This window comes from Cherax quadricarinatus, chromosome 49, assembly GCF_038502225.1.
Source record: "Cherax quadricarinatus isolate ZL_2023a chromosome 49, ASM3850222v1, whole genome shotgun sequence".
NCBI classification, from domain to species: Eukaryota; Metazoa; Arthropoda; class Malacostraca; order Decapoda; family Parastacidae; genus Cherax; species Cherax quadricarinatus.
The window spans coordinates 25,174,751-25,197,962 of NC_091340.1; the positions used below are offsets into that span (position 1 = coordinate 25,174,751).

Here is a 23,212-nt window from a genome sequence, read left to right on the forward strand (position 1 = left end):
AAAGAAAAGAAAAAACAACTAAAACAACAAAATAATATAATACGCGTATGTGGAATTCGTCGATGTTGCCGCCACCACATCATTTTCTACAAACTTCTTGGCACTGTATCTCGGTAAGTACTGATCAGATTCTAATTTTTTTTGTTTTATTACCTTCACAAAAATATGCTCTTTAATTCTGTAAGAAAAAATAATTTTTTTTTTTTTCAAAATTTCTTGGACACTGGTGCGTGACTTCAGATTTTGGCCTTGGACCCTGAAAGGGTTAAGCAATACATCTCCACTGTGTCTAGCCTCCTTTTTGCTGCAGCATTAAAAATCCATGCCTCACACTCATATGAAAATATTGGTACCACTGTATTCTGGAACATTCCTCTCTTTTGCCTCCATAAACTTTTTCTGTAGATACTTGAACATGCCACTCACTTCCTTCCCCATCTACTCTATGGTTCACCTCATCTTTCATAGAGCCATCTGCTGATACCTTCAAACCAAAATATCTAAATACATTTGCTTCTTCCATACTTCCCTTTTCCAATATGATATTCAATGTCATTACACAGACCATTTTTATTGCCCTCATCACCTTGCTCTTTTCTATGCTCACTTTAAACTTCCCTCTTTTACATAAGATTCCAAAATTCGTCCAACACCCATTGTAATTTGCCTTCAGAATCCCCTAAAAGAACTGTATCATCAGCAAAAAAACAACTGGCATGACTCTCACTTTGTATCAGGTCCAATATCTTTCAATCCAACACCATTCCCATCACCGCAGCCTAGTGTTTAATGTTACACATCCCTGTCAATAAATACAGTAAACAACCATGGTGACATTATGCATACCTGTATAAGTCCTATTCTCACTGGGAAATAGTCCCTCATTATTATTATAATACACTGCCTGTCTCCCACCTAGGCAGGGTGACCAAAAATGAGGAAACACATTCACCATCACTCATTCAATAGCTGTCTTCCAGAAGTGCACCTACATAACAGTTCATCCTTACTGCAACATCCTCAGCCCACTTTTATTATTATTTTCATTATCATTATATTTTATTATTACTTTTATTATATTTTTCAACATGATGGGCCATTTCCCACCAGAGCAGGGTGACCCAAAAAAGAATATTATTATTTTACTATTATTTTCAGATGGAAGTGCCTAACCTGCAGGGGCAATACAGTACCTGCAAAATGAGATGAAAGGGTAGGATATCTCGAGTTGACTCACGAAATTGTAATGACACGATTGCAAACAAACCATACCACGTGCAGGGATAGAACAATGGTCAGAGAGTCATAAAACTCCAGACCAATGTGTTAGCCACTAGGCCAGCTGGCTACAATAAGATTCATCCAACTGGGTATATTTATACACCACAGGAAAGTTAGCATAGGCACCAATGTGACCACAAATACAAGTTTTTACAGACGAAACTCCCGCCAGCGTGGCCATGATGAACTCCAGCTCAAGTCCCCTCAAAGCTGTCATCAAGACTCATGAAATCATAATGACACGATTGCAAACAAACCATACCACTTCGGTCTGGAATTTTACGACTCTCTGACAGCGGGTTCTATCCCTGCCAGTGGTATCGTTTATCTCTAGTTCCCTGGATCAAGAACCCATCACTGAAACCAAGGCACATCCAAAAAGGAAATTAACATCAGGCTTTTTTTTTTTAGTCAGTAGAGCTACATTATTCTTCAGTATCAGCATACATTTCTTGGCTAATGTATCAACTTTATCACGAAGAAGTAATCACACAATCGTATATACAAGTTATGACTGAAATGCTGTGCATCCTTTGTGCTTTCTGATTATTGCATATTATATTAATATATAATATAATATAATATGGGAAACAGCCGATTTTTTTTTTTAACAAGTCGGCCGTCTCCCACCGAGGGAGGGTGACCCAAAAAGAAAGAAAATCCTCAAAAAGAAAATACTTTCACCATTATTCAACACTTTCACCTCACTCACACATAATCACTGTTTTTGCAGAGGTGTTCAGAATACAACAGTTTAGAAGCATATACGTATAAAGATACAGAACATATCCTTCCAAACTGCCAATGTCCCAAACCCCTCTTTTAAAGTGCAAGCATTGTACTTCCCATTTCCAGGAATCAAGTCTGGCTATATAAAAATAACCGGTTTCCCTGAATCCCTTAACTAAATATTACCCTGCTCACACTCCAACAGCTCGTCAGGTCCCAAATACAGAGGACCCCCGGATAACGATATTTTTTCATTCCAGAAGTATGTTCAGGTGCCAGTACTGACTGAATTTGTTCCCATAAGAAATATATTGTGAAGTAGATTAGTCCATTTCAGACCCCCAAACATACACGTACAAACGCACTTACATAAATACCCTTACATAACTGGTCGCATTGGGAGGTGATCGTTAAGCGGGGGTCCACTGTACAGTGGTCCCCCGCTTTTCGTAGTTCCCGGCAATCGTAAATTTCGCCAATCATAGGGGTATTTTCGTATAAACATGGACTTGCTTTTCATAGGTTGACTCGCGAGTCGTAGTTCATCTAGGACGCGTACCCACGGCGTGAGCCGGGGCGGCAGCCAGTCTGGCATTGTTTACCAGTGAGCGAAGGTCCCCTCACGTGCTCCAGCGAAATATTTCATAATATTCCATTTATTTTAGCGCTTGCAAGTACTAAATAAGCTACCATGGCTCCAAAGAAAGCTCCTAGTGCCAAGCCTGTGGTAAAGAAGGTGAGAAATACGATTGAATTTAAGAAAACCATCATTGAACAATATGAAAGTGGTACAAGTGAGGCCGAACTGTCCAGGATGTATAAGAAACCCTACACAACCTTATGTTCCATAGTGGCCAAGGAAAAGGAAATAAAGGACGCTGTTGTTGCAAAGGGAGTAACTATGCTGACAAAAATGAGATCACCAGTACTGGAAGAGGTTGAGAAGTTATTATTGGTGTGGACAAATGAGAAACAATTACCAGGAGATACTCTTATGACTTCGATTATTTGTGAAAAGGCTAGGCAGTTGCATGAAGATTTGGTAAAGAAATTGCCTGCAAATAGTGGTGATGTGAGTGAATTTAAGGCCAGCAAAGGCTGGTTTGAGAGATTTAAGAACCGTACTGGCATACACAGTGTGGTAAGGCATGGTGAGGCTGCCAGTTCGGACCACAAGGCGGCTGAAAAATATGTGCATGAATTCCAGGAGTACATAGAGGCTGAAGGACTGAAACCTGAACAAGTGTTCAATTGTGACGAAACAGGCCTCTTTTGGAAGAAAATGCCAACGAGGACCTTCATTACACAAGAGGAAAAGGCAATGCCAGGACATAAGCCTATGAAAGACAGGCTGACGCTAATGTTTTGTGCTAATGCTAGTGGGGATTTCAAAGTGAAGCCATTACTAGTGTACCATTCTGAAAATCCCAGAGTGTTCAGGAAAAACAATGTTATGAAGAGTAAATTGTGTGTGTTTTGGAAATCTAATAGTAAGGCATGGGTCACGAGGGAAATTTTTGTCGAGTGGTTCAATGAAGTGTTTGGCCCTAGTGTGAAGGACTATCTCCTGGAAAAGAAACTGGATCTCAAGTGCCTGCTAGTAATGGACAATGCACCTGCTCATCCTCCAACCTCGGATGACCTAATTTTCGAGGAGTTTGGGTTCATCACAGTAAAGTTCTTGCCCCTGAATACCACTCCTCTCCTCCAACCCATGGACCAGCAGGTTATTGCAAACTTTAAAAAACTCTACACAAAAGCAATGTTTCACAGGTGCTTGACTGTGACCACAGACACTCACTTGACCCTAAGGGAATTTTGGAGAGAACACTTCAGCATCCTCCATTGCATAACCCTTATAGGTATGGCTTGGGAGGAAGTGACTACCAGGACTTTGAACTCTGCCTGGAGAAAATTGTGGCCAGATTGTGTCGACAAGAGGGATTTTGAAGGATTTGGGACTGACCCTAATGAGCCTATGTCTGTTGTAAAATCAATTGTGGCACTGGGGAGTTCCATGGGGTTGGATGTGAGTTTGGAGGATGTGGAAGAATTGGTGGAAGACCACAATGAAGAGCTCACCGCTGAGGAGCTGCAAGAGCTTCAGCAGGAAGAGCAACACATCGCAGCTCAGAATCTTGCTGCAGAGGAGGAGGAAGAGAGATGGAAGAAGGTGCCTTCTTCAGAAATTAGAGAGATTTTTACTATGTGGGGTAAGATGGAAAGCTTTATGGAGAAACATCACCCTAACAAGGTTGTTGCAAGCCAGGTTGGCAACATGTACAGTGACAAAGTCTTGGGCCATTTTAGGGAAGTGTTAAAGAGACGCCAGAAACAGAGCTCTCTCCACAGTTACTTTGCGAGACAGGACTCCAGTGACTCTCAAGGTGGTCCTAGTGGCATTAAGAAACAGAGAAGAGAAGCAACCCCAGAAAAGCAAATGGTACCTGAGGTGTTGATGGAAGGGGATTCCCCTTCCAAACTATAAACAATCCACTCTCTCTCCTCCTCCAGTCTCCCATACACTAAGAAGAATCTCCAATAAAGGTAAGTGTTATGCTGTTAATGTTTCATTCATCATTTCCCATTGTATTGTTTATGTACTACATGTATATTTCATGTAAAAAATTTTTTTGTTTTAATACTTCTGGGTGTCAGGAATGGATTAATTGTATTTACATTATTACTTATGGGGAAAATTGATTCGTAAATCGTAAATTTCGTTTATGGTAACGGCTCCTGGAATGGATTAATTACGAAAAATGAGGGACCACTGTACTATTTGTCTCCATTCACTCCTATCTAACACGCTCACGCATGCTTGCTGGAAGTCCAAGCCCCTCGCCCACAAAACCTCCTTTACCCCCTCCCTCCAACCTTTTTGAGGACGACCCCTACCCCGCCTTCCTTCCCCAACAGATTTATATGTTCTCCATGTCATTCTACTTTGATCCATTCTCTCTAAATAACCAAACCACCTCAACAGCCCCTCTTCAGCCCTCTGACTAATACTCTTATTAACTCCACACCTTCTCCTAATTTCCACACTCCGAATTTTCTGCATAATACTTACACCACATGTTGCGCTTAGACAGGACATCTCCACTGCCTCCAACCGCCTCCTCGCTGCAGCATTTACCACCCAAGCTTCACACCCATATAAAAGTGTTGGTACTACTATACTTTCATACATTCCCTTCTTTGCCTCCATAGATAACGTTTTTTGTCTCCACATATACTTCAATGCACCACTCGCCTTTTTTCCGTCATCAATTCTATGATTAACCTCATCCTTCATAAATCCATCTGCTGACATGTCAACTCCCAAATAGTATCTGAAAACATTCACTTCTTCCATACTCCTCCTCCCCAATTTGATATTCAATTTTTCTTTATCTACATCATTTGATACTCTCATCACCTTACTCTTTTCTATGTTCACTTTCAAACTTTCAACTTTCTACCTTTACACACACTCCCAAACTCGTCCACTAATCTTTGCAATTTTTCTTTAGAATCTCCCATAAGCACAGTATCATCAGCAAAAAGTAACTGTGTCAATTCCCATTTTGAATTTGATTCCCCATAATTTAATCCCACCCCTCTCCCGAACACCCTAGCATTTACTTCTTTTACAACCCCATCTATAAATATATTAAACAACCATGGTGACATAACACATCCCTGCAAAGCAAGAACCTCAACCTAAAGTGCGATAAATAATTCTACTAAATATAACTGTGATGAATTATACTCGTCAATCATATGAGTGACATCTTACCTATCACTGTTTATGAAGCGTGTGACATCTTACCTATCATTGTTTATGTAGCATGAGTGACATCTTACCTATCATTGTTTATATAGTGTGAGTGACATCTTACCTCCCATTGGGTTTTCAGTCTCAACAGGTGTGAGTTCCGTGACTTCCCCTTCATAAACTTCCTTAACTTCCTTAATGCGGAGACCAATGGCACGTCGGAAGTTCTCCATCAACACCTCTGTCTTCTTAACTTCAGAGCTGTACACCTCTGACCCAACCATTGGACAGAATGGTACCTGTCAAGAACAATTTATTGTAAAGAAGTTGATAATTTTACAGTGTATTTTAACGTGAAAGATATGATAATAAGACTACTATTAACTTATAACTAACATCTGGACCTAGTTGTATTGCACCATAGCCTCTTTAACAGCAAGAACAGCCAAGAGAAATGTCCCTAAGGTATGATATGACCTGACTGCCAATTGTATAAGTTTATTCAGGTATGGGTACATAAATACAGTTACATAAATTATCATACATAGTAGCATGTGTGTTTAGATTACCTAGGAAAACCCCAAAAAGTCAGACAAAGTGACTTATTTCAATTGGGGTCTTTATGTCCCAATTACCGTAACATACTTAGCTTGAAGGTAGTTTGTGCAGACTGCCACTGACCTGGGTGTTAATTATATATAGTGATGAAATTAACCCTTTCAGTGGCCATCACTCAGAACCCTTATCGCTGAGGCCAGAGTCCCTCACATAGTTCTATGTCATGAGCTCAGCTCAACTCAGATAAGCTGTGAGCAGTAAATTTTGGCCTAGATATGAAATAATGGATCCGTGCAGTGTGTATAGTATGAAAAAAATCCTGCCTCACACAGTGCATGATGGGAAAAACAAAACTCTGACCATGTGTTTGGTTTAAAATGGCGATTTTTCAGCTGTTTTCTAGAATGGCTTTTATGAATTTACTGACTGTTTTTTCTTTATCATTTTACAGAAGGAAGACAGTATTAAAATAGCGATTATTTCAATTGGTTTCAGGACCAGAAGTCGATTGAAATCAAGTTCAAACAAGTGAAAATATTAAATTTTTGCCAATTTTCCTAAGGATGGATAAACCTTCTGTAGACAGCCTGTACTGTCTGCACAGACAGCCCCATGCTGTCTGCCAGCTTAGTTCATATTTCGCATCATGCTGGTGCTGCCACCTATAGGCCTTGCCTCTTCAGTATGCCCAGACTTGCCTCGCTCTCACTCACACAGCGGCCTAGCAGGAAGACACAAGTACTCCCAGCTCTCTCTCGTGGGCATGGCCCTGCCCAGGCCATGGGCACAAACACACAAGCCTGTGTAACCCAACACTACTTATCAATAAAGTAAGAAGCCTCCGAAGAACGTATCATTGCTACCTACGTTACCTTCATCGTCACCAAACCGCTGTTTACCTACAAGAACAGCAATAACATTGGTAGCAGCGGTGCTCCACAGCAGTTGTGTTTGCCCCGTGAGGGAGGAAGAGGTATGAAGTCATCTTCACTCCATCACCCTACACAAGAAGCATCCGTCTCTCAACGAGTTATCCTGATGTCGTGTCTGCACGTTTGAGCATCCAGACACAGGTACAAGCAGGATCCATGCCAAAATTTGCCGAAATTCTCCGAGAATTGTAAGTGGCGTCCCAGTGACCCCACGCTGTTTCTCAAGTCACGTGTTCAGCGTCACTTGTATGTTGCTGTTGTTCAGCTCAGCACAGCTGTTTCAGCGAGCCAGAGGTGAGTCTTGTGGTGATTTCTGCGTCCAGTGTGTTCCCCTGTGTTTGTGGGTGGGAGGAGGAGAGACCGCCAGATGCTCGCCCTGCCATACACTCACCCACGCTCCTCGCCACCACACTACCATACACCACTCACCACTGCTCACTCCCTCTGCTGTGTTCTCTGCTGTTTTCCATGTGAATTCATTGCCAGAGCTGTATCCGAGTGCCCGAGGCCACTCGAAGCTGCGTGGATCAACATGCCACGTAGATCACGACACCACGTGGATCGACACCACGTTGGGTGTGGCTGATGTCACGTAGACCTACAAAGCCACGTGAGTTACCAGATATCCCAGGCCACATGCTGTGGTCTGCTGCCCGCATCACATCGACGTCACCCACGATGCTGCCCGACTTCATGACGTCACGATGTCTGCTGACGTCACCTCACGATGTCTGCTGACGTCACCTCACGATGTCTGCCTGACGTCACCTCGCGACATCACGCCTGACATCACATGATGTCACCATCGAGTGTTCAGTAATTATTTCAGTATTGTCGAGAAGATTGAGAGAAAATATATGTCGTGTGTTAATTAATTCCTCTTAGTGTTCTCACATTTTAGTATATGTCTTAGTGTCAGTTTTGTGCACAGAAAAGCATCTTTAGCTAGTTTAAGCCATGTTGTACCGTATGTACAGCGGTGTGTTTGTAAAGTTTCCGTGTGTCCAGTGAGGTCTGAGCCAGCCAGACCTGAGTAACACCACTGTGTTAAGTCACCCTTGTGACCAGTGTGTTTGACAGCTATCAGACAGCCCGAGTGACCGAGCCCTCTTGTACAGAAAGCTTTTATGCTCGTTGCTCGTGATGTTCTGTAGAATCGTACCTGCTACGATTCCCATCGACATTTGTTTCACTTCACCTCCAGACCTTCAGAGTGCAGTTATATGTAGAGAAACAAGTCTGGGGATGCTTAGGCTAACCTCTGCTATAACTCCAACTGTCGAGAGATGATACTCGTCAAGCCGCAGCCAGCCCTGTCGGCAGGCGCTGTGTCAGCCTCGTGTCACAAGCTTCAGTGAGCAGCCTGCACAAAGAAGATGTCACTTCGACTGCTAGCTCTCTCACTGCAGTCTGGTGTATGATGTTACGACTCCCAGATGTTTCACCCAGTCATCTCTGCCACGACTTGCTCCACGCTCGCCGGCAGTGACAGCCCAGCGACAGTACCAGTCGAGAAGTGTCCTCCTGAGTCGCTTGCCAGAAGTCCTGCCCAGTTGCCGAGTTTTGTCGACGCCTCACTCGAGGGCACCAGCATGTCATGCCCCAGGTTGAGTGAAAACCTGCAGCGACTCCTACGATGTCTGCTTCACCGTTCCAGAGGAGACCGTACCCTGTTACGTCACAGCTCAGCCGCAGCGATGTCTCCCGTGTTGCAGTATCTGTCCAGACGCAGGAAGGCGTGCAGTGATGCCCATAGACGCTCACTGCCTATGACCACGATGTTTAGCACACCCCACATGTTTTTTTCTTCCCTCCCTGTAGGAAGTTTTTTTTCCATGTCCATATGTATATATATGTTTTTATTTTGTGTTCTGTGCCCTGTTCCTACGAGAGAGAGACCGAGTTTCTTTTACTACCAGTATTGTCGCGTCGGGACGACGCGCGGTAGGTGGCCGAGCGTATGTAGACAGCCTGTACTGTCTGCACAGACAGCCCCATGCTGTCTGCCAGCTTAGTTCATATTTTGCGTCATGCTGGTGCTGCCACCTATAGGCCTTGCCACTTCAGTATGCCCAGACTTGCCTCACCCTCACTCACACAGCGGCCTAGCAGCAAGACACAAGTACTCCCAGCTCTCTCTCGTGGGCATGGCCCTGCCTGGGCCATGGGCACAAACACACAAGCCTGTGTACCCACAACGACTTAACAATAAACAAAGAAGCCTCCGAAGACGTATCATTTAACCACCCGCTTGCAGCACCTACCAAACAAACCCGGTTATACTTCCTACACCCCTCAGTCTGTTTTATGGGTTTTTAAGAGTGTAATATTACTCAAAACATGGAAATCATTTACAATGTCTGACTTAACTGAGTTATCCTGGGTTAAATATACTTAGTGTGCCTTGTGGCTGAGTTCTAATGTTAGTATCATGAAACTGAAATAAATCTGGAATGAATAAGTCATTTTTGTGCCATTTGCACCCACACTGTTGGTGTGGAAGCTGCTGGTGGAACTACCGCTCCTGGTTTCATTATTTATTTTTGCTAGTTAGGTCTGTTAATACGTCGGACACATAGTCATCACTTATATAGTTAACCATGATACACTGTGTGGACCTTGCTGGCATTAAATTTTTTTTTTAAATGTATGAATAGATGGAAGAAGACACAAAGAGTTGTACTGTGACTTCTAACATTAACAAAGAACTATGATAATGTGAGAAGTCACGAAAGTGCTTGGAATTTCACCATTCTTTCACAGTGGTTGTTTTGTATATTTTGAAATCACCTGTTTACTGTGATCTTATTGCATCTGCATTTATATATATATATTTATATATATATATATATATATATATATATATATATATATATATATATATATATATATATATATATATATATATATATATATATATATGCAATAAGATCACAGTAAACAGGTGATTTCAGAATATGCAAAACAACCACTCTGAAAGAATAGAGAAATTCCAAGCGCTTTCGTGACTACTCATATTATCATCAAGGGTAATAATGAATTCAAATTTAAAATTTACAGAAAACCTACAAATAACTGTTCCCATGTCCACTATTATTCCTCGCATCAAGATAGAGTCAAACTGTCTGTTTTCTCATCAATGTTTTTGAGAGCTTTACGAATTCGTAGTCCTGAGTTCATAGATGAGGAAATATCCAAAATTTATGAAATAGGTAATGATTTAAAATACCCAAGAAATATAATTGATAAATCTTTTAAAGTTGCTAGAAATACTTTTTACAATCCATAAAGGGACAACCAGCCTTATGCAACTAAAAATATGTTTGTTCTCCCTTACCATGAAAACTTGGTTGATATGCCTTCTCTTCTTAAGACTTTTAATATTAAAGTTGTATTCAAAAATCTTGATACAGTAAAAAAACTTTTGATAAAGAATTCTCCCCAAAATGCTGATGGATGTGTCTATAAGATTCCTTGTAAAATTTGCGATAAAGTTTATTACGGTCAAACTGGTAAAAATCTCGAACTAAGATTAAAACAACATAAATATAGCATTAGAACTGGACAAGATTCCAATGCTCTATTTATTCATGTAAGAGATTTTAACCATCCAATTGATTTTCAAAAAGTTGAGAAAGTAGTATCAAGCAAGTCCATGGTCGACAGGAATATAATTGAATCTTGTTTCATAAAAAATAGTTTTGACAATAATATGAATATTTCCTTTGGTTTATATAAATTAGATCAATTTATAATTAATAGAATTTGGGAAGAATTTAATAATACACTGGACAAATAATAATTTTTAAATTTTCTTGGGTAGAATAGTTTGTTGGTGAGTTGTGCAAAAGGACCTGTCCAGTTGGGCCGGCGCGCGTCAGGTGTTTAACCGTTGTGGGATCTGATAATGAGGTGTTGGCCAGACCCCTTATATAGCTTCCTTGGATGCTTTACTTTCATAGTTCCTTGATAATGTGAGTAGTCATGAAAGCGCTTGGAATTTCTATTCTTTCAGAGTGGTTGTTTTGCATGCATAATAATAATATATATATATATATATATATATATATATATATATATATATATATATATATATATATATATATATATATATATATATATATATATATATATATATATATATATATATATTTATTATTATTATTATTATTATTAACACACTGGCCGATTATCGCCAAGGCAGCGTGGCCCGAAAAAGAAAAACTTTCACCATCATTCACTCCATCACTGTCTTGCCAGAAGGGTGCTTTACACTACAGTTTTTAAACTGCAACATTAACACCCCTCCTTCAGAGTGCAGGCACTGTACTTCCCATCTCCAGGACTCAAGTCCGGCCTGCCGGTTTCCCTGAACCCCTTCATAAATGTTACTTTGCTCACACTCCAAAAGCACGTCAAGTATTAAAAACCATTCGTCTCCATTCACTCCTATCAAACACGCTCACGCACGCCTGCTGGAAGTCCAAGCCCCTCGCACACAAAACCTCCTTTACCCCCTCCCTCCAACCTTTCCTAGGCCGACCCCTACCCCGCCTTCCTTCCACTACAGACTGATACACTCTTGAAGTCATTCTGTTTCGCTCCATTCTCTCTACATGTCCGAACCACCTCAACAACCCTTCCTCAGCCCTCTGGACAAGAGTTTTGGTAATCCCGCACCTCCTCCTAACTTCCAAACTACGAATTCTCTGCATTATATTCACACCACACATTGCCCTCAGACATGACATCTCCACTGCCTCCAGCCTTCTCCTCGCTGCAACATTCATCACCCATGCTTCACACCCATATAAGAGTGTTGGTAAAACTATACTCTCATACATTCCCCTCTTTGCCTCCAAGGACAAAGTTCTTTGTCTCCACAGACTCCTAAGTGCACCACTCACCCTTTTCCCCTCATCAATTCTATGATTCACCTCATCCTTCATAGACCCATCCGCTGACACGTCCACTCCCAAATATCTGAATACATTCACCTCCTCCATACTCTCTCCCTCCAATCTGATATCCAATCTTTCATCACCTAATATTTTTGTTATCCTCATAACCTTACTCTATCCTGTATTCACTTTTAATTTTCTTCTTTTGCACACCCTACCAAATTCATCCACCAATCTCTGCAACTTCTCTTCAGAATCTCACAAGAGCACTGTCATCAGCAAAGAGCAACTGTGACAACTCCCACTTTATGTGTGATTCTTTATCTTTTAACTCCACGCCTCTTGTCAAGACCCTCACATTTACTTCTCTTACAACCCCATCTATAAATATAATAAACAACCACGGTGACATCACACATCCTTGTCTAAGGCCTACTTTTACTGGGAAATAATTTCCCTATTTCCTATGTACTCTAACTTGAGCCTCACTATCCTCGTAAAAACTCTTCACTGCTTTCAGTAACCTACCTCCTACACCATGCACCTGCAACATCTGCCACATTGCCCCCCTATCCACCCTGTCATACGCCTTTTCCAAATCCATAAATGCCACAAAGACCTCTTTAGCCTTATCTAAATACTGTTCACTTATATGTTTCACTGTAAACACCTGGTCCACACACCCCGTACCTTTCCTAAAGCCTCCTTGTTCATCTGCTATCCTATTCTCAGTCTTACTTTTAATTCTTTCAATAATAACTCTACCATACACTTTACCAGGTATACTCAACAGACTTATCCCCCTATAATTTTTGCACTCTCTTTTGTCCCCTTTGCCTTTATACAAAGGAACTATGCATGCTCTCTGCCAATCCCTAGGTACCTTACCCTCTTCCATACATTTATTAAATAATTGCACCAACCACTCCAAAACTATATCCCCACCTGCTTTTAACATTTCTATCTTTATCCCATCAATCCCGGCTGCCTTACCCCCTTTCATTTTACCTACTGCCTCACGAACTTCCCCTACACTCACATATATATATATATACATATATATATATACACACACACACACACACACACACACACACACACACACATATATATATATATATATATATATATATATATATATATATATATATATATATATATATATATATATATATATATAAATATATATATATATATATATATAAATAAATATATATATATATAAATATATATATAAATATATATATATATATATATATATTCTCCATGGGGAAGTGGAACAGAATTCTTCCTCCGTAAGCCATGCGTGTTGTAAGAGGCAACTAAAATGCCGGGAGCAAGGGGCTAGTAACCTCTTCTCCTGTATATATTACTAAATGTAAAAGGAGAAACTTTGGTTTTTCCTTTTGGGCCACCCCGCCTCGGTGGGATGCGGCCGGTGTGTTGAAAGAAAGAATATATATATAATATATCTATATATATATACATATATATATATATATATATATATATATATATAGGGTAAGATATAAACAGCTATTGGAGGATAGATGGGCTAATGAGAGCATAGGCAATGGGGTCGAAGAGGTATGGGGTAGGTTTAAAAATGTAGTGTTAGAGTGTTCAGCAGAAGTTTGTGGTTACAGGAAAGTGGGTGCAGGAGGGAAGAGGAGCGATTGGTGGAATGATGATGTAAAGAGAGTAGTAAGGGAGAAAAAGTTAGCATATGAGAAGTTTTTACAAAGTAGAAGTGATGCAAGGAGGGAAGAGTATATGGAGAAAAAGAGAGAGGTTAAGAGAGTGGTGAAGCAATGTAAAAAGAGAGCAAATGAGAGAGTGGGTGAGCTGTTATCAACAAATTTTGTTGAAAATAAGAAAAAGTTTTGGAGTGAGATTAACAAGTAAAGGAAGCCTAGAGAACAAATGGATTTGTCAGTTAAAAATAGGAGAGGAGAGTTATTAAATGGAGAGTTAGAGGTATTGGGAAGATGGAGGGAATATTTTGAGGAATTGTTAAATGTTGATGAAGATAGGGAAGCTGTGATTTCGTGTATAGGGCAAGGAGGAATAACATCTTGTAGGAGTGAGGAAGAGCCAGTTGTGAGTGTGTGGGAAGTTCGTGAGGCAGTAGGTAAAATGAAAGGGGGTAAGGCAGCCGGGATTGATGGGATAAAGATAGAAATGTTAAAAGCAGGTGGGGATATAGTTTTGGAGTGGTTGGTGCAATTATTTAATAAATGTATGGAAGAGGGTAAGGTACCTAGGGATTGGCAGAGAGCATGCATAGTTCCTTTGTATAAAGGCAAAGGGGATAAAAGAGAGTGCAAAAATTATAGGGGGATAAGTCTGTTGAGTGTACCTGGTAAAGTGTATGGTAGAGTTATAATTGAAAGAATTAAGAGTAAGATGGAGAATAGGATAGCAGATGAACAAGGAGGCTTTAGGAAAGGTAGGGGGTGTGTGGACCAGGTGTTTACAGTGAAACATATAAGTGAACAGTATTTAGATAAGGCTAAAGAGGTCTTTGTGGCATTTATGGATTTGGAAAAGGCGTATGACAGGGTGGATAGGGGGGCAATGTGGCAGATGTTGCAAGTGTATGGTGTAGGAGGTAGGTTACTGAAAGCAGTGAAGAGTTTTTACGAGGATAGTGAGGCTCAAGTTAGAGTATGTAGAAAAGAGGGAAATTTTTTCCCAGTAAAAGTAGGCCTTAGACAAGGATGTGTGATGTCACCGTGGTTGTTTAATATATTTATAGATGGGGTTGTAAGAGAAGTAAATGCGAGGGTCTTGGCAAGAGGCGTGGAGTTAAAAGATAAAGAATCACACACAGGGTGGGAGTTGTCACAGCTGCTCTTTGCTGATGACACTGTGCTCTTGGGAGATTCTGAAGAGAAGCTGCAGAGATTGGTGGATGAATTTGGTAGGGTGTGCAAAAGAAGAAAATTAAAGGTGAATACAGGAAAGAGTAAGGTTATGAGGATAACAAAAAGATTAGGTGATGAAAGATTGAATATCAGATTGGAGGGAGAGAGTATGGAGGAGGTGAACGTATTCAGATATTTGGGAGTGGACGTGTCAGCGGATGGGTCTATGAAAGATGAGGTGAATCATAGAATTGATGAGGGAAAAAGAGTGAGTGGTGCACTTAGGAGTCTGTGGAGACAGAGAACTTTGTCCTTGGAGCCAAAGAGGGGAATGTATGAGAGTATAGTTTTACCAACGCTCTTATATGGGTGTGAAGCATGGGTGATGAATGTTGCAGCGAGGAGAAGGCTGGAGGCAGTGGAGATGTCATGTCTGAGGGCAATGTGTGGTGTGAATATAATGCAGAGAATTCGTAGTTTGGAAGTTAGGAGGAGGTGCGGGATTACCAAAACTGTTGTCCAGAGGGCTGAGGAGGGGTTGTTGAGGTGGTTCGGACATGTAGAGAGAATGGAGCGAAACAGAATAACTTCAAGAGTGTATCAGTCTGTAGTGGAAGGAAGGCGGGGTAGGGGTCGGCCTAGGAAGGGTTGGAGGGAGGGGGTAAAGGAGGTTTTGTGTGCGAGGGGCTTGGACTTCCAGCAGGCATGCGTGAGCGTGTTTGATAGGAGTGAATGGAGACAAATGGTTTTTAATACTTGACGTGCTGTTGGAGTGTGAGCAAAGTAACATTTATGAAGGGATTCAGGGAAACCGGCAGGCCGGACTTGAGTCCTGGAGATGGGAAGTACAGTGCCTGCACTCTGAAGGAGGGGTGTTAATGTTGCAGTTTAAAAACTGTAGTGTAAAGCACCCTTCTGGCAAGACAGTGATGGAGTGAATGATGGTGAAAGTTTTTCTTTTTCGGGCCACCCTGCCTTGGTGGGAATCGGCCAGTGTGATAATAAAAAAAAAAAATAATATATATATATAATATACATAGAATATATATACATACAATACATATATATAATATATATATATGTAATGTGTAATATATATGTATATATATATATATATTAACCCTTTCAGGGTCTGTCCCGTAGATCTACGGCTTTTCGGTGAGTGTCCAAACCGTAGATCTATGCCAAAATTCTAGCGCCGTCAAATTTAGCGCGAAAGCGCTCATAGGCCTACATGTGAGAGAATGGGTCTGCGCCGTGGGTGTGCGCCATAAACAAAAAAATCTAGGCGCCTGCATAGCATTGTGGGAACGCCGGCTCATTCACCCTTGTTCACCATGCCTCGTCGCAAGTCAGCTCTCACTCCCCGGAAAATTGGGACTCTCCTCTTCCTGTCTGATAGTTCTGACACTGATGGAAGTGGAAATGAAGACGAATTCTACAGCTTTGATAAGTTAGTGACCGAAAATAATGACCAGGATATCGATAATAGTGCAGAAAACCCCGACGATCCTCGACCTTCTACCTCTGGTGTGGGCACTCGTGACTCACGGTCGGGTGTTCCTAAACGTAAGAGAAAACTAATATTTTCCCGTGGCCAGGCCTCTGACTTCAGTAATGACGATTCTGACGTGGATTGTGATTTTATTGCGCTCGACGATCATTCAAGTAGTGATAGTGAGGGAACATATTCACCAGTGAAGCGTCGGTATGTTCGCCGCCGCATGCGCTCGGGTAGTGTACCCTATGCTGTGCCCAGGGGACGGAATACATCCCGGAGTACATCCCATGGCCCTACACCCGTTTTAGGTAGTGATAGTGAGGATGATGTGGCTACACTTGGCATGGATGGGCCACAGGCATCAGTGGATGGTGTTAGTGGTGCTGGTGGTGGTAGTGGCACCGCCATGCGTGACTCACTGTGCCACGCTGGGACCCATGCTGTTGACTCGTCAGTTCAAGGACAAAGCGGAGCATCACCCACCAGCCCGCCACAACCACAACCACCCGTACAACCAGCCTATGATGTCCAGTATCCACCAGCAAACCGTATCTGGGATTGGCAGCAAAATCCCAATTTTGTTCCCAGTCCTCACCACTTTGATGACTCTCAAAGTGGAATTCTACCTACCTGTCCCCTTGGAACCACGGCCAATGAACTGGAATTCTTTGAATTATTCTTTGACCAGCCATTGATGAAAATTATTGCCAGGGAAAGTAATAAGTATTTTCAGTACAGCATGGCAAATACGATCTTATCACCACAGTCAAGACTACACAGGTGGAAAGAGACAACTGTTGCAGAAATGTATTTGCTTTTTGCAACAATAATGCTTATGCCTCACGTCTATAAGCATAATATAAAAGCATACTGGTCCACAGATCGGCTAATTTGTACCCCATCCTTCAGTGAAATAATACCAGCGAACAGGTTTATCTTACTGTTACGTATGTTGCACTTCTCTGACAAAACCAGGCCTGACAGAAGTGACAGGTTATACAAGACTAGAAATGTTTTCATGTATCTCAAACAAAAGTTCAGGATATACTTTTATCCATTCAAGAATCTTGTAATTGACGAGTCTTTGATTTTGTTCAAAGGTAGACTGTCATTCAAGCAGTATATACCGAGCAAGAGGAACTGCTTTGGTATAAAATTGTTTGTACTCTGTGATTGTGACAGTGGCCTGGTGTTGGATATTGTTGTATACACGGGTAGTAAAACATTGAAAGATACCAAGATTTTATTGGGTATCTCATGTGACGTAGTGAGAAACATAATGGCACCTTATCTTGGTAAGGGCCATACATTATATACCGATAACTGGTACACAAGCCCATTACTCAGTGATTTCATGCGAGTGAACAAGACAGATGTGTGTGGCACAGTGCGTTCTAATCGTAAACATATGCCCAGGCTCAACGCAGGTGTTCGTGGTGATGACGTGCAGGTGTTTACTGCCAATGACATCATGGCATTACGGTGGCATGACAAACGAGATGTCACATTGTTGACAACCATTCACCGTAATGAAATGCAAGACAGTGGCAAAGTTGATCGAGTGACTAATGAACGTATTCGAAAACCAGTGTCAGTGATTGATTATACACAAAACATGCGCTTGGTTGACAAGTGTGACATGCAGATTGGTTTTGTTGACTGTGTTCGTAAGAGTTACAAGTGGTACATGAAACTTTTCTTCCATCTCATGGACATTTCAATGCTGAATGCATATAATATGTACCAAATAAAGACTGGTAACAGACCACCGTATGGTGAATTTTGTTTGTCTGTTGTCAGACAACTCATAATGAAGTACCAGGTAACAACACCTGCAATACAACATGGTCCTCGAATTCATCACAATATACCCAAGCGTTTGAGGAGAGAAGGTGATCATTTCATAATACAGCTTCCTTCAACTCAAAAGAAATTTGCTCAAAAGAGATGCATTGTCTGTGCACAAACAAAATGAGGGCAACAAAGACGCAAAGACACTCGGTTTATGTGTGAGGAATGTAAGGTGCCTCTGTGCATGGTGCCTTGTTTCAAGGAGTTCCACAAGCTCCAGCAGTTCTAAAACCATGTCCAGTGATTGTAAATATGTAAATATATGATAGAACATTAGTATTATACAATATTTGTGCATGTTTATTGTAATAAACAACAGTGGTAAACAATAATATGATAATAACTTTAGTGCGGTTATTGTGTTCAATACAGTGAGTATATATATATCAATTATATACAGTATTGGTCTCTCAAGCCCCAAATGTTAGTAGGAATAGAAAAAAATTTGAAAAGAAAAGAAAAAACAACTAAAACAACAAAATAATATAATACGCGTATGTGGAATTCGTCGATGTTGCCGCCACCACATCATTTTCTATAAATTCTTGGCACTGTATCTCGGTAAGTAATGATCAGATTCTAATTTTTTTTGTTTTATTACCTTCACAAAAATATGCTCTTTAATTCTGTAAGAAAAAATAATTTTTTTTTTTTTTCAAAATTTCTTGGACACTGGTGCGTGACTTCAGATTTTGGCCTTGGACCCTGAAAGGGTTAACCCTTTCAGGGTCCGTCCCGTAGATCTACGGCTGGTCAGTGAGTGTCCAAACCGTAGATCTACGCCAAAATTCTAGCGCCGTCAAATTTAGCGCGAAAGCGCTCATAGGCCTACATGTGAGAGAATGGGTCTGCGCCGTGGGTGTGCGCCGTAAACAAAAAATCTAGGCGCCTGCATAGCATTGTGGGAACGCCGGCTCAGTCACCCTTGTTCACCATGCCTCGTCGCAAGTCAGCTCTCACTCCCCGGAAAATTGGGACTCTCCTCTTCCTATCTGATAGTTCTGACACTGATGGAAGTGGAAATGAAGACAAATTCTACGGCTTTGATAAGTTAGTGACCGAAAATAATGACCAGGATATCGATAATAGTGCAGAAATCCCCGACGATCCTCGACGTTCTACCTCTGGTGTGGGCACTCGTGACTCATGGTCGGGTGTTCCTAAACGTAAGAGAAAACTAATATTTTCCCGTGGCCTGGCCTCTGACTTCAGTAATGACGATGATTCTGACGTGGATTGTGATTTTATTGCGCTCGACGATCATTCGAGTAGTGATGGTGAGGAAACATATTCACCAGTGAAGCGTCGGTATGTTCGCCGCCGCATGCGCTCGGGTAGTGTACCCTATGCTGTGCCCAGGGGACGGAGTACATCCCGGAGTACATCCCGTGGCCCTACACCCGTTTTAGGTAGTGATAGTGAGGATGATGTGGCTACACTTGGCATGGATGGGCCACAGGCATCAGTGGATGGTGTTAGTGGGGCTGGTGGTGGTAGTGGCACCGCCATGCGTGACTCACTGTGCCACGCGGGGACCCATGCTGCTGACTCGTCAGTTCAAGGACAAAGCGGAGCGTCACCCACCAGCCCGCCACAACCACCCGTACAACCAGCCTATGATGTCCAGTACCAACCAGCAAACCGTGTGGAGAAATTTTCTCCAGGAGGGGGGTATCAGCCCCCTTCAGCCCCTTTCAGCCCTGAGGGGCCACTCAGAAGGGGCGAGCGTCTTGTTTACTGCTAGAGTGAGTAATTGATCACAGATGTCGTATGCGTAATCAAGTGACCTCCGCTCCTTGCAGGGGTGTTGCAACGTGTATTTTTATAAGAGACAGTACATCTCTTACTTTAGCAGGACAATTAAGGAAAATCCTGCTCCCACTTTATTACCATAGTAAAGTTGTACATTGTTGTCTATGATTAAGACAGCAAGAAACAAACATTCTGCTTTGCTTCATCGAGGTGACGACAAGGATGCAAGGTACTAGGTCAGCATTTTTTTTTTGTGCTGGGGCCAGTGACGGGATGGAGCCCTGTAGCGTCTGGGCAGACTAACTTTGACTCTACTACGAGACACTGACGCCAGGATAACCAGCAAAGGACACTGATCTGTGCGTTAGTGTGAATAAAGTGTCTCACACAACACAATAAACACTTAGAGAAGTGTGATCAGCTTCTCTTGTGATACATTGTGAACAATAAAAACTAATCTTGTTGAACATAGTGTACCAGTGTGCGTTTCCTAGACAATGGAAGACGTGGACATCCAAGGACACTTCAGCTTCTATCAAGTCACCGATATCTGTCGAAGGTGTTGAGAACACCATAGCTCACGTTACAAAGAGCAAGGTATGTTACGAATTTCTTGTAGATCGGGGGATTGCGCAATTCTTGAGTCACAAGGAGTTTGTAATCAACCTATAATCGGCAGTAAGGTGTGGACTTTTGAGTCCAAACAAGTAAGTAGTCGTCAGCCATCATCGAATGAAATATGCTGACATAACACCCCCTAGGGGTAATTCATACTTACAATTTGTATCTCTTGACAGCCCACTGTTGTGATGGTTTCGACAGCATCTAGACCTCGTCTGCAGGGACGGCTGTGTAGACGATTTGCTGTCATTTATCAGCTAAGTGTTCATTATATAATTATATCTTAGCTGGTAAGGCCAAATTCTCAACAGAACCTTTGGTCGTGCTCGAACCGGATAAAGACCACACTGTGGTCCAAATATGTTGCACTACAGTGTACAAATAACCTATGAGCCAAGGTCCTTCGAAAAAAGCTGTAAAACTAGTGTTTTACAATATAAATCAGTATAAATGAGTCCCTCCAGACTCAATCACAGAGAATGGGCAGCCAAAAGAAAACGGGCGCTCACCCAGCGTTCACCCAACGAAAACGGGAGCTGGGTGACTCACCCAACAAGAAGACGGGGGATGGTATTGCACCCTCCATCAACTGCTCCAATCTGGCGAAATCGCTGATTAAGAACAACACCACCGAGTGATGTCTGAGTGTATATATACACAGTGTTTATAATGTTTATAGACAGAAATTAAGAGACAAGATTGTGTTAAAGTTTGTTTCTTATAGATCTACCTGTTATATTAAAGGAACTTATATATAAAGTGTAAGCTTTCAAATATATATTAACAGTGAAATTTATATATGTGTAAGTAATATTCACGTGTGATTACAGTTATACAGTGACATTTATAGTGTATAATGAATGAAGTGTATAACATCGTTATTTACGATTAATCATCGTGGGCAGGCTGACACAGCACACAAGCCGTAAACATCAGCCACATGTACTCTGTACCCTCATGGTCATTAACCCTGAGGTTAAGCTTAGTGGGTCAGTAGTGTCTGACTCGATTATTGCTGACTTAAGCATAACAAAAACTCAGCTGTTTATAGCAGTACAGTGTTTTATAAACACTCTAAGTGTGGTGCTAGAAGTTTCAGTATACCATTAAAATGGCTTGTTTGAAAACTCAGTTTCAGTCTTTACAGACTAAGATTACACAATTAGAAAATCTAATTTCAGTCTGTCTAGGATTAACTCAAGATACAAACATAGATTTTGATGATCTTGAGGTCAAGTTTGAATTATTTACACAACGTCTGGAAATAATTAATTCAGACTATACACATTATGAAAATAAATTTCTTGAATCAGATCCATCTGAAGATGAAATTAAAAATGTTTTGGATACTTTTAGTGATCAACAATTAAGGTGGACAGGAGTACAGGCTATCTGCCGTAAAACTCTGTCACAGAGACCTGTAACTAGTGGTCAAACACCTGTTACACATGTAACAACAACAAGTGTCCCATTACCAAGCTTACCTACATTGTCATTACCTATTTTCCAAGGTCATAATTATGAAGAATTCATTAGTGGTTTTCAATCCATAGTAAATTCACGAACTGACATAGATGAGATTGCTAAGTTCAATTACCTTAAATGTCTTGTGAAGGGAGAACCCTATGAACTGATTAAGTCATTTCCGGTGGTTAAAGGTAATTATCAAATAGCCTTACGTGTCTTAGCAGACAATTACTTCGATGCTGACAAGGCCAGAGTTAGACATGCAGTATTAATATCAAGCTTGAAGCCACCCAAACATTGTTTTTCAGACTTACAGGCATTTAGAATTACATTAGACAATAGTCTCAGATCTCTAGGTGCTAAATATGACCTAAGACAATGTGATTGGTTTATCAGTGGTATTGTACAAGATAAGTTGTCACCACAAACTATTGAACGATTAAATATTATGTTCAATAAACGCTATTTCACTTGTGAAGAAATTAGCAATGGTTTACAAACAATAGTTTCATGCATGCAAGCAACGAGACAAGATGAAAAATCCACAAATCCCGTGGATAATAAACCTTCAACTCAGTATAAAAAGAGTATAACTACTCCCACTAAACCACATAATGGGAAATCCCATATAGGCATTTATCAAGCTGTGAATACAATAGACAGTAAACAGACTGTCACACATAAACGTACTCCAAAATGTGTACTTTGTGATGGAACACATTGGGCACAGTATTGTAATCAATACACATCAATGGAGGCACGTAAACAACGTGTTCATCAGCTGAAAAGATGCATCAAGTGTTTAGGTGAACACAAGGGAGGTAAATGCTCACTGAAGAAGTGTTTCAAATGCAAGGGTATGCATCATACAGCATTATGCCCAAATACTTTTGCTGAACAGCAGCAGACTTCCACAGAATCAGGAAGTCAACAAGCAACAGCATTAAATGTGAGAGATAAGTTTAAAGCAACTGCTCTCCCGATAGCTCGAG

The 23,212-nt window shown here is 41.2% G+C and overlaps 3 protein-coding genes across 3 annotated transcripts in view; 2 read left to right on the plus strand and 1 right to left on the minus strand.

Moving 5' to 3' along the window:
- The window catches only part of LOC138854115 (transposable element Tc1 transposase), a 93,031-nt gene extending 84,962 nt beyond the window's left edge, over positions 1 to 8,069 (plus strand). Inside the window, exon 4 of the transcript XR_011393328.1 lies at positions 6,824 to 8,069. The gene's annotated coding sequence lies outside the window, so the exon portion shown is untranslated. The remainder of the gene's footprint in view (positions 1 to 6,823) is intronic.
- The window catches only part of pont (RuvB-like helicase pontin), a 97,256-nt gene that overhangs the window by 40,589 nt on the left and 33,455 nt on the right, over positions 1 to 23,212 (minus strand). Inside the window, exon 3 of the mRNA XM_070095271.1 lies at positions 5,895 to 6,069. Coding sequence (XP_069951372.1) covers positions 5,895 to 6,069 — 175 coding nt within the window. The remainder of the gene's footprint in view (positions 1 to 5,894; positions 6,070 to 23,212) is intronic.
- LOC138854114 (uncharacterized) lies at positions 19,168 to 21,700 on the plus strand. The gene is made up of 2 exons (XM_070095263.1): positions 19,168 to 20,729; positions 20,930 to 21,700. The coding sequence occupies exon 1, from the start codon at positions 19,315 to 19,317 to the stop codon at positions 20,122 to 20,124; it is 810 nt and encodes a 269-aa protein (XP_069951364.1). The 5' UTR covers positions 19,168 to 19,314; the 3' UTR covers positions 20,125 to 20,729; positions 20,930 to 21,700.